At 41.6% G+C, this 22,478-nt stretch overlaps 1 protein-coding gene across 12 annotated transcripts in view; it reads right to left on the bottom strand.

Moving 5' to 3' along the window:
• Nucleotides 1-22,478, bottom strand: part of LEF1 (lymphoid enhancer binding factor 1) — a 115,993-nt gene that overhangs the window by 49,506 nt on the left and 44,009 nt on the right. Inside the window, exon 4 of one of the 12 annotated variants that reach the window (XM_086407007.1) lies at nt 567-907. The exons of the other annotated variants lie outside the window; for them this stretch is intronic. Coding sequence (XP_086263133.1) covers nt 689-907 — 219 coding nt within the window. The 3' untranslated portion in view covers nt 567-688. Of the gene's footprint in view, nt 1-566; nt 908-22,478 lie in introns of those variants that run through there. 12 annotated transcript variants of the gene reach the window in all.

Consider the following 22,478-nt stretch of genomic DNA (forward strand, 5'->3'; position numbering starts at 1 on the left):
GTCATTCAAGATAAACCAAAAACCAAAACAAACAGGTTTGAGATTTACTGTGTTAGTGGTAAAATATTATGAGCAAGGCCTGACGGTGGCTAATTCAGAAATTGAATACAGCTATGAGGCACAGGAGAAAGGAAGGGTCACTAGATTCCAAGGAGGCAGAATGAGGAGGAGGAACCTGCCTGGGCGCTTGGCTGGAGAAGCTTGGGTGCTATGGGTTGCACATGTGTACGTAACATTTTACAGAGGAAGGTCATGGGTAGAGTGAGATTCCAATGGTTTGTAACATTTTCTGGATCACAGACGTTGTGATGTGAGGGAAGCTTTTATACAAAAACAGCAATGGACTAGGGCGGGAGGTTTCAGTGTGTGCAGGGGCGGAGAGGGAACGGAGCAGTCCGTGGACCCGAGATTAAACACTGTTCTAAGAGAGAAGCGCTTCAGCAATCACTGCATAAAAATCTATTCTAATTACTAAGCTGGAGAGAAGCGCTTCAGCAATCACTGCATAAAAACCTATTCTTATTACTAAGCTGGAGTTTACTCAGCTTGTTCAAAGTGGTGTTTGTGTAGGTCACTGGGAAATAATGGAATGCAACCGCGTCGGTGAGGGCAGGTTGAGAAGCAGGGCAAGGGCGTTGTGTCTGCCACGGAGCGCGTGGGGCAGGAGCGGCAGGCGGTGTCTCCTCTGTCACTGTGACAAGGCTGCGTGACGACGACAGGCAACGGGACAGGGCGCACTGAGGCAACTCCAGGAGCTCCGAAACCACAGAGTGGACACTGCTTTGGGGCAAGTGGACCCCTGCAAGTTCTCCTCTAACCTCACCAGCCATCCATTCTCAACGGACTCCAGCAGGTTTTCTGGGGCTGGTCTGAGCACAGGCTGGTTAGAGACTCTCCACCCACTGCCCTAGGGAAAGCATATGTAAAGGGAAGGTAAGTTCCCACTGTCAACACAGAAGGATCTATTATGCAGTTTCAGGGGGCTGGAAGATTTCCCCACGGCACTCAGAAGGTTCAGGCCATGACGCTGAGCGACTCGAGATCTCCTCGGGGGAGGAGGAACTGGGGACACTGCGTGGCGTTGAGGGCAGGGAAGTCCCACAGCTACCCAGGAGGGCAGATGAGCTTACCTGTGCTCAGGCTGCAAATGGATGGTACAAAATTCCATAGCAGCAAGGGCCAACAGGCTTAAACCTGGTATTTTCATACTGAAAAGGGATCCTTGACATGTAAAATAACTATGAAAAGCATTTGCTTTATTTTAGTTTAAATAAAATTGACTTTTGTTTTAAGATCAGGTTTGAAGCATTTACACACAGTAGTAAGAAGGCTTATGAGCCAATTTTGTCCCATCAAGTGGTCTGATTTCAGTAAGTACCATATGTGTAAAATAGTTCCAGCTTAAAATATTTAAGTCTGCGGGAATCCTCATTTTTCTATAGAATTTGCTGAAGAGTCTTTCAGAAATCAAAGGAAAAACTACAAATTATTTAGGGTTTGGCTACTAACTATATAACTTGAATTGAAAGCTAAAGCTTATTAGGAAAAGCAACTCATTTTCTATGAATGTATGAATGTCACATTTATGCTCCAAGATAAGCTTTATGAAGTTATTCTACGCAGCCATGCTGTCCAACATGGTAGCCAGTGGTCACCAGCTTCTGAGGGCTTGAAATGTAGCTAGTCCAAATGTAGATGTGCTATCATTATAAAACACTGGATTTCACACATTTACTGTGGAAAAAAGAATGTAGAATATCTCAGTAACTTTTCATATTGATTATATATTGAAATAACATTTTGGTTATACTATGTTAAAGTTATTACTAAAATTAATTTTACAAGTTCTCTACCTTTCTGATGGGGCTACTAGAAAATTTAAAATTACATGTATGACTTACAGTTACGGATTTACATTATATTTCTAACAGGCAGCTCTGCTTCATAGTTTCAAAATCTGTAGGTAAGAATGCACCTTTCCCTACTGTACTCCAATGTGACTTAAGACAAATAAACAAAAAAGGGCATGTTTGTTAACAAAAGTTCCTTTTATAGAAAAGGAAACTTATGGATAAGGAAACTGAAAATCAGAAAAGTTTCATGGCAGAGCTGGCAATCAAACATTAGGTTCTAATATCTCATACTGAGGGCCAAGTCAGTAAGCTTAAAACCAAATATTTAGATGACATAATATAAAACTATAGCATTTCATATTATATAGCACAAAAGGAAGAATATCTGTGTTTTATAGGTCAGTGAGCCTTTTGAATAAATGGTGATTTGCACAGCAGTTATATATAACTTCTTCAACTTGTCAGCACAGATTGTTTTAAAAAACACCTAATACACATTTTCAGAGTTAATGATTAACTCAGTCTTTGATAGGTAACCATCTTTCTCATCTCACATCAGAGTATATTGTCTGAAAAAAAAACCACTAGAATTTATCTTGAGTGAAAATTATGCTATAGACATCACTATTTATAGGATATACTTATATGAGTCAAGGAAAAAGAACCTTTTGTTTTGGATTTGAAGACAAAATCTTGAAATGAGTTGAAACTGAGGCATAAAACCTGAGTGACAAAAGAAGTAGATTACATTAAGAGGATTTTGTTATGTAATTCGCCACATTTTGATTCATCTAAAACCCCCCAAATAAGTCAAACTAGAATAGCAAACTTTCCTTGAAAATATTTGTCTCAATGGTATAAAAAAGAGGAAGCAAAATGTAAAGACTCTAAAAATTCAGTTCTACTTATGTATTATGAATAAAAATATCCTACAGCCAGTGGAAAAGTAGAGTAGCAGAGATGACAATAACTATTCTCTGTTGTTGAAAAAGGATACTCCCGTGAATATAAAATCAAAGATAAACTACATTTTGTAGCATCTATTTGAATAGTAAATGTCCTTTATGAAATTAGTTTGCATCTTTTTTTGGAAAACGTGCTGATGAACTGAAGGCAGATACTGAATGCCTGACCTACAACCTCTCCCAACAGCAACCTAGGTGACTGTTAATTTACAGCAGTGTGTTGCAGCTGGCTTCTCCTAGCTCTCTAGAGCTGACTGCTACATTTTCAGGAATTTTGAGAACCTGTTAATACTATGTTGGTAGCTTGAAATTGGCCATGGTGGGATTATTTATACCATGAAAATTGGCAAATGTGAAAAGTCAGTGCCACTTCCCCGCAAGCGGGTTGTTAAACACGAAACGGCACACCACTGGCAAACACTGAATCCCTTCCTAAATCGCCAGGTGAAACAGACTTTTCTCTCCTTATTTCTCTTTGCAAGTAACAGAAACATATCCTTACCTTTGTCTGAAACCATTTCAGAATAAGAAATTCCAAAGATTATCATTTTATATGATCAAAGGTGACCTGATCCATGTCCCCAGGCCCTGTGAACACGTGGCCACTGGTCATCGATTACTTCTGCCTGGTTCCCCACCCCTGGGCCTAAACAGCACTGGGCGAGTCAGGAGACAGGAGTGAGGAGATCTGTAGAAGATCTGTGGGCATCTTCTTCCCTCTTCTAATGGAAATAGTTCACGTAGCCCAAAAATGTATAAAATACCTAATGTAATTATTTTTCAAAGTTATCCATAACAAATGAATTTTACACAGAAAAGCAAATAATTGAAACTATGTCATATGTGCATTAACAAATGCAGCTTCCAGCATGAGGGCAGTATCTCAAAGTGCAACTATCCGGGTCAACTGCACAGAACCTGGTATTGGGCTAAATACTAATGAAGAGGGAGATGAGAGGCTGCTGTCTTTACAGCACATTCATTCAAGAAGTAGGACATAAATTCTCTGTAGAGAATTGAGAATCAACTTAGGGATACTGGAAAGCAATTATGAGTTTTAAGGAGAAGTATAAAGGAGCAAAAATAATTTAAGGGTTAATCAAGGAATATTCTTAAGACACTCTACTTTTTGCTTTAACAAAGCTTTGGTTTGTTAAATACTGAGCGCACTTGTGCTCCAGAGCCAACTAGCCACAACTGAGCCCATGTACTGCAACTACTGAAGCCCATTCACCCCAGAGCCCATGCTCTGCAACAACAGAAGCCACCTAAATGAAAGGACTGTGCACAGCAATAGAGCAGCCCCCACTCGCCGCAACTAGAGAAAAGCCCAACAGCAACAAAGACCTGGCACAGCCAAGAATAAATACATTAAAAAATGTATTAAAAAAAGATAACTTTTTTAAGAATGTTTTTTCTCTGATGCAAATATACTACAATATGGTCCATCTAAACACATGAAGAATATTTCAATTTATAAATATTTCAATTTAGCACATGTCACCTACTCCATCTGAATGCCAATATTTTACTGATGTTTGAAGTTAGTGATTGACCTGATAACACAGAAAGTGCAAATATATATACTGAGGGGCCAAGACAGACCAAAGATGATTCACAACACAAGAGGTAGCAAGAGAGGTGAACACATGTGAGGGGTGGGCAGACAGGAATCAGGTGCAACAGCTTAATGTTTTTGAGTCTGAGGGTTGGATTCTTGCCATCAACAAATGATAAAAGTGTGGGCCTGAGTATCTTCAATGCTGTCTCCAGAACCACTGATTCTGTGATCCCAAGGGTTCTAAAGCTTTGAATTTCAATAGTTTTATATTTTGAAGTTCTGTTTCTTCTAGGGGTAAACAGGAGAAAGGAAGAAGAATGTCAAGAAGCAAAGAAAGTACTGTGTATGATCAGAGATGACTTATTTACCTGAACATTTAAAAACTCAGTTTGAAGATGGCTCAATGTCACACTTCGGATTGGGCATGGGCTTGCTGGCAGTGTGTACTGGTAATCTGAAGGAACATTCATAAAGCTTGTAAAACACATGTACATTAGAGGGCAGGAACATTTTAATTGTCTTTAAACCAATTTTTCCCAGGCCAAGGACCTGTAAGATTGTGCTAATTATGATTAAGAAACAGAACTTCCAGATGAGATGAGTCATCCTGCCAAAATTCCACTGAGGGCTCTCCCTTTCTGCAGCAAACACAGGTACCACTGTGTACTCCTGCACCCCAAGTCTACCTGGACTCTCCACCACTACATTAACCTTCAAAGACAAACCCAGTTGACTTAAGAAGTGGCAGTCCCCTGTCACTGGGCAGGGAGATAGTGGCCTCCTGACCTAGGAACACATGCACCAGAAGGCCAGCCCAGAGTCTGCACTGGCAGTCTGAGCTGATATTCAGTACCTGTAAGCGCTGTTAGTCATATGGCTACAGAGTGATGGTCCTACAAAACAACAAACGCTGAGGAACCCTGGAATCTAGATTCCAGGTATCCTGTAAGTACTTTACTGCAAAGAGGACGCAGCACTGGCAGTTTGGTCTAGCTATGAATGAGCACTCTAAGGAAAGGCTGATATCCTGGGGGGGAAAAGCCCGAACTGAACTATGACAAAACCAATTTACATTAGTTTACAAGATGTCTGCACGTTCCTTGTCTCATTTGGATCTTGGTATCACCCTGGAAGAAAAGTATTATTAATATCCCCATTTTTTAGACAAGGATAAGAAAGCTCAGGGAAGTCCAACACCACAAAGTCAATAAGAAAGGCAGGACTAAACCCTATTTTCTTTCATCTAACCATGATGCAGCCCATTTTCTGATTATCCAGTGGTTAATAACTTCTCTCATTAGGTTGGAAAAGTTGACCTGGAACAGGCCACAGGGCCTGAGACACAGGTGTGAGAAATGTCAAGCAAATAGCCAAATGAGAAAGCAACACAGAACCTGCCACTCTCCGCCCCCAACGTCCGCCCCATCATCATCTGTGTTTATGTTTTAGGAATGGTTATGCAACATACTAATGAATAGCATAATCAGTCAATACATTATCCATGAACCTTGCAATTTCCCAAGCCAAGCTGATGAACAGAACGTCAAGGAAGAATATAAGCTATCATTCTATTTAGAAAATTCCTGCCTATAAAACAAAAAGCATCATTTTAGGGAACCTACGTGCCTCTCTTTTTCACCTTCCCTTTAACTTTCAGTTTATGTTAACAAGGGTCATTTCCTCAGGCTCTCAAGTGTTTCAGTTAATTAGCAATGCTCAGGATACCTTCTCAACCTTGATTATTACTGCTAATTCTTGAAAATAATTAAGCTTCATTTCACCAGACTTTGACTATGTCTATTAAAAAAATCCATGAAAATTCATTTTCTCCATCAACCCTATTTAAGCCAGTTTAATGTAGAGATAACATAAATCATTGTAAATAATATGCTTTCTTGTATTTAACACAACCTAACATTTTCCTACTCGGCTTATTCCTAGTTCAGTTACATTTCCTCTAACAATATATATTAACTTGTTTAACTCCTACTTCCCTTAAAAATGTTTTAACTGGGTGATATTTAGGCCTTTAAAAATCTTTCAAAGAAATAGGTAAGAAAATAGTTTTTCAACTTCTCAAAAAGTTAAATATGGAATTACCATATGATTTAGCAATTCCACTGTACCTAAGAGAACTGAATGCATATGTTCATATAAATATTGTACACAAATATTCATAGCAGCATTATTCATAATGGCCAAAATGCAGAAGATTCCAAATGTCCATCAACTGATGAATGTATGGATGTGGAACATCCATACAATAGAATGTTATGCAGTTAGAAAAAAGAGTGAAGTTCTGATATATGCTAGAATATAGCTAAACCTTAAGAACTACATATGAAGTGAAATAAACCAGCATGTTTCTATGCATTGTCGAGAACAGGTAAATCCATGGAGACAGAAAGAAAGTGGTTGTCAGGGGCTGAGGGGAGTTAAAAATTAGAAATGACTGCTGGTAGGTAAGGATCCTTTTAAGTGATAGAAATGTTCTGGAATTAAACAGTGTAACAGTTCCACAACTTAAGAGAATATACCTAAAAACCACTAAACTGTACAATTTAAATAGGCAATTTTATGGTATGTGAATTATACCTCAATTCAAAAAATAAAATAAAGGTGCAATAACTGATATGGACTGAATGAAGGCTAATTTGACTACATATGTAAGGCAAATACCAGTGATATTTACTGTGTATGTGTATTCTATCTCTGAACCTGGTAATTTTACATGCAATGATGACAGGGCAATCTCAAAAGGCTAAACTTGGATTATACATAACCAAAGCACAGCCCACAGCATGACACATTGTGTGTTTAGGGACACAGATGTCACCTAGATAATCATATTGAGGACACAGCAAGGAGTGAGTCTCCATTTCCCTCACAGACACACTCCTGGGCCTTTCTTACAAGCCATTAGGAGGGCTATTATGGGTCCTGCTGTGCCCCTGCCCTTCCGGGACCTCTCTCTGGGATCGGTCCATAGAAGGCATCAATCTGACTCTCTGTGGGCACCACTGCAAAAGGACACTAGGGAACCGGAGACTTTTCCAGGCATTCTCCAACCTGCCAGAGGATGATTAGGGTGTGCGCAAGCCTCCAGGGAACTGGCATGGACTTCTCAGGTTGCACCCAGCTGCCAGGCAGACAGGAAGGCATGCTTTATGGGTGCTGAAGGGAGCATACGTTTTAGACTCAGAATCAGGGCAGGCATGGAAGGAAAGCCTCCAGGAACTATCTCCAGGCCCAAGCAGCAGGCCAGGTTTATAGGCAGCAGAAACCTGGGAAGCCTGTGTGTGCAACCTGGAGTTCTAAGTACTACGGCAGATATTTTATACTATACTTAAAAAGGCAGTGAGTTTTAAAGTTACAAGTGTGTAAATAACCCACTGCCATGTATTATCCACTCTCTTAAGAGGACTACTGGGGTTGTAATAAAAAGTTTAAAGGCTACACTCTAATTTTTAAAAACTGTTTTCACTTCAAATATCTCCATCTTCCCAATCCCAAGCGGTTTCAAAATTAACTTCAATAATGTTCAAATAATGGTTTTTAACCATTATGTATGAAAATTTTAAGTCTTCTCATTTCTCTATGGAGGATCTGGCCAAATGTTTACGAGAGAACAATGGAAATGATCCCACTCTTCCTATGTGGAGTCTCTGTCAGCGCTCTCAATAGCCTCCCATCACCGGATATGTGCAGAGTGACTCCTGGGCTTGAGATGAAATATTCATTTTATGTCATATGAGAGGGGAAAATTGCCACTTCAAAGTGATCAAGAGGAAAGTAGTTTATTAAAGTGGGATTTGAGAGCTGGAAGAAGCCTAAGGGCTCCAAGTTTGACTACCCTCCGTGGTTCTGTTTGAAGAGCGAGTCAGGGAAAGCTGGGGACGTGGTTGTCTACAGCCGGGATTCAGATCCTTCGCTCCTCCTACGAGAGCACGAAGCCACCAAATCCACCAGAAAGGCTCGAGAGTGAGCCAAATCTGGCTCAGGGAATAAACAGTTCAATCAGTTCACTTCTGCTCAACTCAATAAACTTTAAATTGAGCACCTACCATATTAAGGTGCAGGGCCAGACAAGGAAGGATGGCAAACGGACCAAACACAAGAAAACCTCATCTCCGCTCTCAGGGACCTTGGAGGCGAGACCCATACGTGAGTAAGTACCACACGGAGTGTTCAAAGCACAGCTAGGTCAGCGGGGAGACGAGCGAGTCTCGCAGGAGGTGACAGGATGGAGGGGTGGCAGTGACAACGGGAGTGCCTCAGAGGAGGCAGAGGACGGCGAGCTGCGCCTGACGGCAGGCTGCGTACGGCGTGAGGGGAGGAGAGGCCAGGAGAACCGCCTTCCGGGTTTCTACACAGAAGCCTCAGAGAATCGAGAGGACGCCTTTGTTGGCAAGGATGAGGGAGGCAGGTGGATGAAGAATGACACTGGGCTCTGTCAGCACACACACTTTCTGAGAACATTTTAGGTCCACCGAGGGAAACAAAATGGGGTATCATGGCCTTTGACTGCCATGAAGTTCAACTGACCAGGTTCACCCCTCCCCTCCCCCCACCCCCGCAGCCTCTCGGCGCCATTCCCCCTGTTATACAAGACCACACGCTCACGTACCAGTGTGGGTATGCACTTTGTTGTCCTTCAATGAAACAAAATTAACAAAGCGATTTTCATGAGGTCACTGGGCGAGAAAGTGGTAGAGCCGACCCCAGACCCCACGCATGGCCCAGGATCTGGGCTCTGGCCCCGGCCATCCTCTACCTCCTTAGTGCTACCTCTACTGTGGATGAGCTTCAAAGATCGGTTGCAGAAGTAGTAATCATTTTCCCAAGCCCACTTGGAAAATGGTAGAAAAATAGATAAGAAAAAGCGACATCACACGATCATCAAAAAACACTTGAGAATGAATGGCAGTTTACATATTTATATTTGCTTTCAACTTTTGTTGAGTGATCAGAGAAGAAACCCACCTGACTGAGAAGGCTGAAAAATGGGGAATAACAGAGGCACGAGTAGAAATCAGACAGCAGGCCAGACACTGACAGCGTGTCAGCCAGAGTCCAACTTGAGCCTGATCAGAAACTATTAAAAAAAAAAACCCACACCTCACAGGCCCCTTGTGGTCAAAAGGCCACTGGTCTTCGTGAAAAGGCCGACTGGCCTTTAACCTGTCCACTCTGTCTGCTTTATGCCCCGTGTCATTTTTATTCCCACATGAATACAAACACATGCCTGGAAGAGGGGCTGAGGTCAGCGACCTCTGTACGCAAACCTGACGGAGCTCATGGGCACTGACAGGGAAAGGGGTTTTCAGGAAATGTCCCACAGATTTAGCAGTCTTTGTTCTGGGAAAAGTGAAAGTTCCCATAGTATCTATGAAGAGAAAAAAGACTGGAAACACATACACTGAAATGTCAACCTCAAGGTTAACTTGTGGCACGAGAGGTAATCTTGTCTCTGGTGCTCTTCTGTTTGCTCTAAAATTTCCACTAAGAATGTTATGTATTAGCGTTATAGTCAAAGAAAAACAGTTTTAGAACAAAGTGAAATTTTAGTGTTACTTGAGCTTTCCTGTATAAAAGAAATTTCAGGGACTTCCCCTGTGGTCCAGTAGCTAAACTCTGCACGCCCAAATCAGGGGCCTGGGTTCAACCCCTGATCAGGGGACTAGATCCCACCTGCTGCAACTAAGAGTTAGCGTGCCAACTAAAGATCCCACAAATGGCAATGAAAATCTCGTAGGCTGCAACTAAGACCCGGTGCAGTCAAATAAATGTTAAAAAATAAAAAAAGAAACAGTATATTATGAATTTTATTTTGGAGAGCCACTGAAGTCAGCTTCAGGTGTAGATTTTTAACAAAAATTTCCCCTATATTTCTGTCAAGAAAGTGATGATCTTCACACAAACACACTGAGCACATGAAAAGAAAAAAACTGGGGTGTTATATGCTTTGACTGTCATGGAATTCTTCAGGGTAAATAGATGGGGAAACAGTGGAAACAGTGACAGACTTTATTTTTGGGGGGCTCCAAAATCACTGCAGATGGTGACTTCAGCCATGAAATTAAAAGACACTTGCTCCTTGGAAGAAAAGTTATGACCAACCTAGACAGCATAATAAAAAGCAGAGACATTACTTTGCTGACAAAGGTCCATCTAGTCAGCTATGGTTTTTCCAGTAGTCATGTATGGATGTGAGAGTTGGACCATAAAGAAAGCTGAGCACCGAAGAATTGATGTTTTTGAACTGTGGTGTTGGAGAAGACTCTTGAGAGTTCCTTGAACTGCAAGGAGATCAAACCAGTCAATCCTAAAAGAAATCAGTCCTGAATATTCACTGGAAGGACTGATGATAAAGCTGAAACTCCCAATACATTGGCCACCTGATGCAAAGAACTGACTCACTGGAAAATACCCTGATGCTGAGAAAGATTGGAGGCAGGAGGAGAAGGGGACAACAGAGGATGAGATGGTTGGATGGCATCACGGACTCGATGGACATGAGTTTGAGCAAGCTCTGGGAGTTGGTGATGGACAGGGAAGCCTGGTGTGCTGCAGTCCATGGGGTTGCAAAGAGTCAGACACAACTGAGCGACTGAACTGAACTGAGTGTAGAATTCAATAGTCCACTTCATTCTTTCCCCCCGTCCTTGCTGCCTCCCACTGCCACCTCCCCTGTTATATTGATAAGAGAAAGAAGAAGATTCAGAAAACCTAATACAGGCACAAAACCCATGAGGACAGTTACCACATGAAGGTCTTATATTGGGAGCCAGGATATCCTCAGAAAGCACAACTCTGACGACTCAGAGCCAGACATCCACAGATAGGCTGGCTACAAAGGGAAGGGGTAGGGGAGACAGAGAGAGCCATGAAGTGAAACTCAATGGCACTGAATTCTAGAGAAAGATGGAAGTATTGACTGAGACCCAATCACCTATTCAATCACTCTGGAAAGTGTACAGCTGCAAGGGACCTCAACCTTGCTCTGTGGCTTTATAACAGTGTGCTTCAACTTTGAGGTTTCCTCTCGGAATAGCTCAGATTTTCCACATCAACCTTCAGGTGCTTTGCAAGAGATGAGTTGTGTAACAAGCCATAACATCATGCTGGTAATGAAAAGGTCTCAGTTTATCATCTTATCTGCTATCAGTTTGTCATAGCACCTCTTTCTTACTTTCGACTTCTTCCAGATTGACTCACTCACAGTACACCGTTTTCTCCTTGTAACCTGATCTGGTTAAGAGGTGCTGCAGTAATGTTCTACTGGGCTCCGTTTTTCCTACCCAAGTTAAAGCAACAGCATGCGTAACAATTGGTAGTTGCCTTCTGAATGTGTACAGTAACTGAATGTGTATTACAACACGGGAGATGTCTCATGGCCTTGGCACTGGGAACAGTTCCATCAGAATACGAACAGTCACATGGTCAGGAGAAACAAGTGACCGGAAAGACCTCCCACCTCATCCCACCAGTTCTTTCTGTCCCATGAAGTAAACAGGATCACCTGCAATACTTGTACAAATCACTACCTTCTTAACTTATTTATGAGGTATACTTGCACGAGGTTAGGATTAACTGTTAAATATTAGGTTTGAAAATAAACAGAAAACAAGCAAACAAGTCCTTCCTGTTGAGCTGGAAGTTTCTCTCTCTCTTCCCTCACACTCCTAACTCTATTAAACCTCTTAATTACATTAAAAGGATCTGGAGTAAAGATCTTGCTAATAATTAAGGGTGACTTCTGTGTGTTTTTCACTCGTTGTCAACCAGGAATACAGGATCAGATCCAGACCAAGTATGAAATGCAATAGGTCCCTCCTGTCCCCACCTTAGCATACAAACTTTGATGTGTAAAAACTTCCATTTCTACCTAAGGATGTAGTTTGGATAACAAAGGAGGTTGGCAGACAAAAGATAATTTGTTACATCTGCTAGAAGCTACTTGATCTTTGGGCATATCTGAGTGAGTACCTGTGTGGAAGAACTAATTAAATTGGAAGAAAGAAGAGAAATCCACTCCCTGCATGGCCATCAACTATTCCCCTGTAGTGTTTTTTAGCCTGAGCATGTCCTCATTGCTCAATTTGTTTCAATATTTAGCAGATGAAAGCTAAATGCTGGTCCCCTGCTGGAGGCTGTCATCTAGAAAGGCCTCTAAGAAGAGAAACAAGGTGTCTTCTAGTATACAAAGGGGCTGAAGTGCGGAGTTTGGACCAGACTGCCTGGGTTTGAATGTCACATCTGTCGCTTAACAGCTGGATGATCTTTGGCCAAGTCACTCCATCTTCATGAGCCCAGTTTCTTCACATGGAAAGTGGGAACCAGAATAGGAGCACCCCTAAAAGGCCACATGAAGAGTGTGTGTGTGCCAAGTCACTCAGTCATTTCCAACTCTTTGCGACGCTGTGTACTGTGGCCCGCCAGGCTTCTCTGTCCATGGGGTTTTCCAGGCAAGAATACTGGAGTGGATTGCCATGTCCTCCTCCAGGGGATCTTCCTGACCCAGGGACTGAACTACTGTCTCTTATGTCTCCTGCACTGGCAGGTGGGCTCTTTACCACTAGCGCCACCTAAGCCCAGGTGCAGGACTGCATGAAGAGTACATGTGTTAGTATCTGCAAGCCCCTTAGAACAGTTCCTGGCTCATGGTAAGTAACTATGTCAATGTCGAACAGAAATAGATGTATGTGAAGAACCTAGAATAGTGGCCAATGAGCATTAGATGCAACAGAAGCCAAAACATTCAGCCTCCTGAACACTAAGACATTCACAGAGGTTCTAAACTATGGTCTCCCACTGTATACACATAGATTCTTAAAAATCCAGACAAGTCATTTTCCATCAAGTCCCAAGCTCTCAGGATGAGGGTGCGGGGCAGGAGCAGCAGGTCCATGGAAATACCCAGCCCCGTAATTAAAAACAAGTCACCGTTACAGAACATAGATTTGTTTGAAGTTCACTGGAGCTTTACCAATACAAATTACTTTTTCCCAGTATTTCAAGCAATTATCACTTTTAAAGTCTACTGGGGGGGAAGGGTGTGAAAGAGAGAATAATGAGGATTTGTATCAGAGCTGCTTTTCCCTTCAATTGTTTATATTCAGCAAGGGTGAGCAGCCTCCAGTAGGGAGGGGAGATGGGGAAGAAAGGCAGGTGGTAATGTTGGCTGAATAGTTTTCTGGGTAGAAAATTAACATCCTCCAAACAGTACGTAATTGTTAAATTTTTCTGTCTGCTATTTTGAGTACAGCAATAGGGGTCACTAAGTATTATAATCATTCCCTTATGGGGGCATGTTTTCACTTTCTAAAATTCACACATTTCAGTGTTTAATACTTGTTTCTCTGAGGTCAGAATTTCTCACAAGCATCATACACTATGGGTACTTACTATTGGTGCAACATAATAGCTTCAATCTGCCGCTGGTGATGCAGCCATGTGTATAGTGCCTAGACGGTTGCTAATAGGATGATTATAGCTGTCTTTGAGACTGACACTTGTGCTACTGGCATTTAATAAAAAAAGAGAAAAAACCAAAGGATGTTATTTTTCAAGGAGACAGACACATCAGTGTTCTTTATTTCTTCACCCTCCTACGAATGCTCCCCTCTCCACTTCTCTCATGAAATCATCTGAGCTAATCTCTGCCCCTCACTTTGCATGGGCACTCTGCACAGGCCTCGAGGTGTAGTGCAAGGCTGGCAGATCTAGGTTCAAATCTTGACTTTGCCCTGTTCCTAGTCCTTTTCTAAATACTTAACCTCTCTGTTTCCTCCACTGAAAAATGGAAATGTTAACATTAAAAATTAGTGTTAATGTTAACATTAAATATTAGTGTTATGAAAAGAATTAAGAAAAACGTATAGAAAATTCATAGCCCTTAGTAGCTGTTCAACAGGACAAGGCAATCTTTAACATTATTTGAAAACTTGGATGGGTCCTACAACCATAAGGCCTCTGGAACTTGTCCATACTGAGCATTTATTAATTGGAAGAAAGATGAATCTTCTTTCTATGCTGAATTTCCTGAAATCTGGGGAAATTTCCTCTAAGTTAAAAAAAAAAAAAGTTTATTTATTTACTTGGCTGCACCGGGCCTCAGTTGTAGCATGTGGGATCTAGTTCCCTGACCAGGGATCTAACCCAGGTCCACTGCATTGGGAGTGCAGAGTCTTAGCGACTGGATCACTAGGGAAGTCCTCTAAATTCTTTTTAAACACAACATAGGGCGAATCAACACATTACCATTCCCTCACCCAGTATTCCATAGGATACACGGAAGAACACGAGTCACCAAAGGAAGAAGAGAAGATAATCATGCTGATGATCTGAGCAGACGCCTACGAAGGTAAATGAAGCATGCCCATCCCTGCGGACTCAACTCTTGACTTTCTTTCCATTTCCAATGTTTTTTTTTCCTGAATGTAGCTACCGCTTTGATGACTTCACAAGAGCTGTGTTTTTATCTTGATTCCCAGCATACTGGCCTGTAGCTATTTTTTGAAAGCACCACCTGCTGAGTGTACCTGCGGATCCAGTTAATGAACTGCATAGTTGGCTAAGTCACCTTTCAGCAACCAGGCCACTCTAGAGAGTCCCTACAAACTCCTGCTTGAGGGGAAGACAGGAGGGAAAAACAAGAGATGGCTACAAAAAGAGATTCCCTTCTACAGCTACCACATGGATTCCCAGTCCTGATTCTGACGTTTACCTCCTCCACTTAACAAGAGGTAGAGTTGGGAAAGGATGAGCGAGAGGAGGACTGAACAAGAACGGTGCGGCATATGAAAGAGTGGCAGATGGATTCAGGCTCTACGCTTAAGCTGGACTATTGGCAGTACATCTTCTTACCTACGATATCAGCTCCTAGTTCACAGGCTGTTAAGGATTAAGTAAGCTACTATCAGTTACATTTCTGGATCACTTCCCAGCTCGTAATACTGACAAACATTCATATATGTTAAATAGGTAAAACGTAAAAATAAGTCAACATTTGTTGCACAGTAACCAAACGTAACTAGCACAAATGGCTTAACAGGAATGTGATTAAGTATGCACACCTCCTTTTACACCTGAGCCCTTTTATAGAAACAGCCCTCTCAGAAACGGTAGAATCAAGCCAGGGTCTAACTCCACACAATAAAGTGTTATCTATCCCTAAGACATCCTCCAGAGATCCCCAAAGTACAGGGTTAGGCAAAGTCAAAAACACCACTGTCAGAAACTGCACTGGTGCGGTAGAAACAACACTGCGAAGGGAGGAGCCCAGGAATGGAAGCCTGGTATCGCCATGAGCCCACGCGCTGTGGTGAGATGTTACTGAACTGAAAAATACGCCATGTGTTTAATTAACGATACTGGTGGAAGCCATTCTCTTTGTTTAGTGTCACACATGACCAAAGAGGAAGAAGTACATTAAGCCAGTAAGCCCACCAACCTGGAACTTTCAATCTGGAAATAGGGGAGAGAGCACACAGGACAGAAACTTTCTAATGAAGGCAGAAAGGAGGCAGGTGGGAGGGGTCCATCCGGCCCCCAAGTGTGACAGGGACCCTGGGGAGCACCTCCTGAGTGACTTGCCCCCTGACAAGTCCTATGACTAATCTGCACACACAGAGAACTGTTGTGGGCGTGGAGGGGGAAATGGGAACTGAAGTCAGGGAGCACCCACCCTGCCACAAGCTACCACCTGTACAGTCAGGCTCACCTAAAACATCCTGTTTTTGCCGCAGATCACAAGCACCTTACCCAAGTCTGCACCTTGCGCTGTCAAAATATCAAAACATAAGACATCTACAAATCTGCTCTTCGAAGAATTCAACAAGATTTCCCTGGCACTCTTTATAAAGGAAGGAAGGGCAGATGCAAAACAGCAATCGCCGTGTGGGAAGGTTGGGGTCACGAACACACGGCAGGGGTGTGTGTTGACAGAGAAAAGGGAGGATGAAGCCATATGTGGCTATTTCTACCCTTTGGCCACTGCTGTCACCACCGTTTAGGATAAAAGAAAAGGCAGATTCGAGTTGAAAGTTGGCTTGTTCTACTTTTAGCTGTAAAAGATTTAGCTCTGGACACTGTGTGCTAAGTTCCTTCAGTCATGTCTGACTCTTTACGACCCTGTGGACTATAGCCCATGTATCAGTACAGCAGGGAGGAGGACCAAGCTTGCCTACATGAAAGACTTTGCAAAAAAAAAAAAGCCATACAAACAGCGGTATCACCATCATCATAGCTGTTGCCGATAAAGCAAGAAAATAAGAAATATAAACTGGGCTGTTCCAGAAAACAGTTTTTCAGAAAGCAAGTTTTCATCACCCCTACCGTTCTAAGAATTAACTGAAGCCAAAGAATTGATGCTTTCAAACTGTGAGGCTGGAGAAGACTCTTCAGAGTCCTTTGGACATCAAGGATATCAAACCTAAAGGATCCTAAAGGAATCCTAAGGAAATCAACTCTGAATATTCATTGGAAGGACTGATGCTGAAGCTGAGGCTCCAATACTTTGGCCACCTGATATGAAGAGCCAACTCATTGGAAAAGACCCTGATGCTGGGAAAGATCGAGGGCAAGAGGAGAAGGAGGTGACAGAGGATGACATGGTTGGATGGCATCACTGACTCAATGGACATGAGTTTGAGTGACTTTCAGCAGATAGTGAAGGACAGGGAAGCCTGGCATGCTGCAGTCGATGCAGTGGCAAAGAATCAGACACGACTGAGTGACTGAACACCCAACAACCACTCCAAGGGTCCTGGGTTAAAGGAGAAAGGTGAAAATGAGGAAAGCACCAAAAGCACAGAAGTGAAAAGGTATACAATTGGGGGAAATAGCCCAAAGTGATATGGAAACAAATGTTCTCTAGGAAACTGAAGACAATTCTGATGCATACGAGCAGACAGACTCCATGAGCTGATGACACTGAAGAGCAGTGAGCAGCAGCCAAAGGGGCAAGGAAAACACCCTGTGCCTGGAAAAGGGTTTACAGAGGGCAGTTGGGACCATGGTCAGTGGCACACATCCTGTGTGACACATCGGTTATCCTCATCAGTGGGACTATCCGCCTTCTCAGTGAACGTGGCCCTGAGCCACCCAGGACTGTACTACCCCAAGCAGCAGGCCTGGGCATGAGAGACCTTGAAATTCATTCAATTCTGTCCTTGAATTTTTCCAATGAGGAAACTGAGGCCCAGAGAGTTAAGAGGCCTGCCCGTAACACACAGAGACGGCTCAGGTACGTCTGTGGGTTGAAGCCCTCAGGCCAAGGGTACCCCTTCCTTGTTACCTTGCTTTCTCTCCGTCCATGAGGAGCAGTTATGGAAGAGTTATTTTTGTAGACAGAAGTGAAGCCATTACGACAAAAAGGAAAGAAATGGTGGTTTCAATTCTGAGTGAAGCCACAGACTCATTGATGTGCTCACACCCACGTAAGATTTTGAGCTTCAAGTAAAATGAACAGTAGACCCTGAAAACCAAGGTTGCTGTGTGCAGTGAGGGCTGGGATCCAGTAAAGAGAGTGGGAGGACATGGGCTGGACTCAGCTAACAAGACAGAGAATCAACAGGTCAGAGAAAAGGATCCAGAGAGCCCTTTACATCCACTATTAACTGCATTTGGCTACAGCACCCCAGTTCACCTCTCCATGGCATTCTCTCTTACATACACACACACACACACACACACACACACACACACACACACAGAACTTCCATGAAGGTAACAGACCCAGAGCACTGAGAACAGTGCTGGGCACGCGCTGTGCACTCATAAAGGAGCCTGCTCCTGTCAGAGCTTCAAGCTCACAAGCCTCCCAGAGTGGCAACAGGTCGCTTCCAGGCCTTGCTGCACACAATTCACATGCACACATCCTCTTTTCTTTGAAAGGTTAAAACTTTTTCGTCTGAAAGACAATTTGGTTTCTTTCTTTAAAAAAAAAAAAAGAACAGCTTTTGTTTCTCCTTACTAGAATTCTCTGCGTATGTAAAACATTTAGAAAATCCAAGTAAAAGTCAAATAAAAACTACCTGACACTGCCACCCAGAAAAACACTTTGACACAGAGATAAAGCTCTTCCCCTCCCTTTTCTCTATTGGTTTCACACACATACATGTAAAAACCAGGACTGTGATGGATGTTTTGCAATCTAGTCTTTTACTCAGTATATTGTAAACAGAATCCCTTAGTATGTTTTAGGACACCATTTTTAATGGTGGCACCTCTTGTGCCATCATTAACCACTCATTAACATCTTTGACAAGACTTGACCTCCACCATCCTATTCTCACCTTATATATCTTATATATCCCAGAAGAAAGCAAAAGCATAGTTAAAGCTTTTTGATGGTGACCTCCACACAAGAATTCTCCCTTAAGTTTCTCCCCAGCTCAGGTGGGCCCCAGTACTCAGAAAGCAGCTTCCAGAAAAGCCTCTGTTTGTAGGGGTTGGTGCTCGGCAGGACCAGACCAGGGACAGACCAGGGAAGGGCAGCTATTAGCCAGCTGAGTGTCGCTGTGCCAGGAATGCCTGACCTTTCCCAGGGCTTTGATCTAGCAGCCTCCCGCTGGGAGCTCACTGGCCAGGGCTGCTGGGGGGTGGGGGTGGGGAGGAAGAGGAGGCAAGGATGCTGGGAGTGTCATGGACCCTCCACTGGGCAGCTTGCCAACCTCCTAAACCAGGCTCAGAATGTCCAGCGGGAAGAGTTCCTTGGAGCTCACCCACCAACCCCACATTGTAGAGATAAGAGAACCAAGGCTCTAGAAGATAACAGGACTTAATTAGTACTTGGGAAATACAACTTAATATTAGCAAAGATAACAGTGACAATTACTATTACTACCATTTGGAGCATTAACTCTGCACCAAGTACTGTGCTAAACAAATGTTTAATCCCAATGACAGCCCTTTGAGATTGCTATAATTATCCCCATTTTAGGAGAGGGGAATGGTGAGTCTCGGAAAGGCGAAATGAGTTCCCTAAGATTCCAGAGCTGGTACACGATAGAGGTAGGAGTGAGATTCATATCTGACACCACTGGACAGGCTCCCTCCAAGCATATGGGAGGAGCGATGATTATTTCTGCTGCACTGTTTGTTTCAAAGATGAGCTTATTCATCTCTCTCATCATCATTTTTCAAATCCACATTTCTTCATTGGTTAAACAATGACATAAGAATACTCAACAGATCTGTTGGCAGTCAACCTCCATATTTTTCATATACTGGCTCTGAACAGCTCGACTGTGAAGTTTAGGCTAAATGTGATACCAACTACAATGCTATAGATGAACTAGCAAGGAAGGTGAGGTTGATAAAACGGTGTCTCCTATGAACGGCAAATACAAACACATTTCTTCTAATTTCCTCCTAGGCCACTTCAGGATTGGAAAGGCCTCAGGCCAGGGACTCTCCCAAGTACAGAATTACCCTGTTCTTTTAGATGATTATCAGGTACAAGACAAAGATTTCAAATAGTTTGTTTACTTATTTTATTTTTTTAAAGGCAGAGTCTCTTCGCAGAATGACTCATCGTGAGTAACTTAAGCAAACGCTGTGGCAGGAGATGGCCACTGCTGCCTGCTTTAGTGGGTAAATGTGCTGAATCTGTGTCAGTTAATTAGATCAATCTTGACTCATTTACTTTAATGAGACACTGTAACACAACGTTCACCCAACCTGTTCTCTGGGTTTTGTTTCACATACACTGGTTGTTCTGGTCAACTCTGTTCTTGAGCTTCTTGTTGGTTGCAGCAAAAACTTTATAACTATTTTTTTCCAAACATGTATTTTGGTGTGTGTAGATGACAGCTCTGCATCCTTCTGAGGGAGCTGCCCTTCGCTGTGCATGCTTTGTGACCAAATACACTCAAGTAACTCACACTAAGGAAAGAAACATAAAAATAAAATTTAAAAAGGAGGACTTTACTCAATTTCTTTTGCCTTCTCACCAGATCAACTATGTAGATTATAGATGCAAATTCTGCAGGAAGCTGGGCTTCCTAGTCTTAATTAATTTTTTCACTTTCTGGAATATCATATGAGTAACACGGTAAAATGACTGTTTCCTCTTTCTCACTCCCATCTCCTGATTGTGCCTGTGGAATTCTGAGAGGCCAAGAGAAAAGGTAGTGATCAGCGCCCCATCTGTAGAGGTGAAGGCCAACACCCACATTCAGGATGAAAGCGCAAACATCAGGTTACCAAAAATCACATACTGAGGAAAAGAGCAAGTCTTTGGGTTCTAAATCCTTTGTTTTTATTAAATGAGAACATTTTCTTTTCTACTTTCATTTAGAAAAGATCATTCTATTTTTGATCTTTGAATCAACACATTGAAATTTTATTTTAATTAGAAAAGGACATGATGGATTCTCATCATAAATTTTCACTTAAGAAATTTCCAAGTCTACTTCAAATATATGATAGGGTTCAGATTTACAGGCTTCAAAATGTTATTTAAACTACAGTCATGTATAAAATGATAAGAAAAATTACCCACACTTAAACATACAAAAAAAAAAAGAAAAGCTCAAAGCATTCAATAAAATGTCTTACATCTTGCCAGTGTGGCCTATTTGGGATTATTCTGAATGGTGTGGTACATAACCTAATATTATTAAGTAAGGTAACTTAATAGCATTAAAAAAACAAAAAACAAAAAAACCCCAAGTATGTACCTATGCTTTTGGTAGCATACAGTCTTTCCCATGAAAGGGCTTAAAAGTCTGACTTACTAAACTAGCAGTTCTCAAATTTTCTTGTTTCAGGAGACTTCTACTCTTAAAAATTATTGAGGACCTCAAAGGGCTTTTGTTTATATAGATTATATCTATTAATAATTACCCTACAGAAATTAAAAGTATTTACTTGTTTATAAAAACAACAGCAATGAATTTATTACATGTGACTTTAAATAATATTAGTATGGAAAATAAGTGCTAGTGTTTTACCTTTTCGAAAATCCTTTTAACATATGGCTTAATAGGAAACAGCTGCATTTTCATATCTGCTTCAGCATAAAATGCATGATGGTATCTTGTTTTGATTAAAATAAACGTAGAAAACCTGGCCTCACACAGATGTGTAGTGAAAACAGAATTATTTTAATAGCCTTTTTAGATAATTTTGAATATTCTTCTTATACTTGTAGGCTAATGTAGGTATTATACTACATTGGACAAATGATGGTTTCACTTAAGGGTTAGCTGCAAAATGAAATTCGAAACCATATGAGTGAACTTTCCCTACTCTGTCAAATGAAAATCCATTAGTCTATCTTGCACATTGAATAGATTTTTCATCTATGTATGGTAAGTACTGATCATTTTGAGAACATTGGTTTACTTTGTTATTGCAGATCTTCCACATATTAACATATTTCATTATACAATATCAAAATCACATTTTTCAATATCACTAATGATCTCATTAGAAAAGTCTCTATGGATTCAGGCTTCAAGCTTATGGAGAAGGATACAAGACTTTCAAAATTCTAATTTTTTCTTGAAAGTCTGAATTTTATTATTGGTAATAAATGTATATTTTCCTTAGAAAGTGACAGGCTCACTTCACTTAGTTCTGATAAAAAGTCTACCAAAAGTCAAGTCTAAATAGCCATATTTGATCATTAATCATTCTGTAAAGTAAAAAATCACACAGGCATTCTCTTGAGAAAAGAAAACAAGTATTATTTTATTAATAATAAAATAACTTTTACTAATTTATCAAGGGACACCAACATTTTTTAACTGAATTCATTATAGTAAAGAATATAATCACTATCAATAGAGTTGGTGTGCTACTGCCTTGATCTGTGCTGCCACCAGTCTTATTCATTGTTACTTTCATAACACTGGTGTGCAAATGTTAACAGTTAAGTGAAGCAGCAAAAAAGAAAAAAAAAAAAGGACAATATTATCATGAAAACTATTCTGATCTCATTCTCATAGACTCCCTCAAATGTGTCTCAGGGACCCAGGGGTTCAGAGACTAAACTTTGAGAACCTATCTACCAAACCTGCTAATACAAATCCACTCAACTAAGTTGGTTTCATTTTTGCTCTGAGTGAACAAATAGAGATACCAAAG

The sequence above is a fragment of the Bos grunniens genome, chromosome 6 (assembly GCF_055505025.1).
Source record: "Bos grunniens cultivar Pamir isolate PY7600 chromosome 6, Bosgru_T2T1.0, whole genome shotgun sequence".
Classification (NCBI taxonomy): Eukaryota; Metazoa; Chordata; class Mammalia; order Artiodactyla; family Bovidae; genus Bos; species Bos grunniens.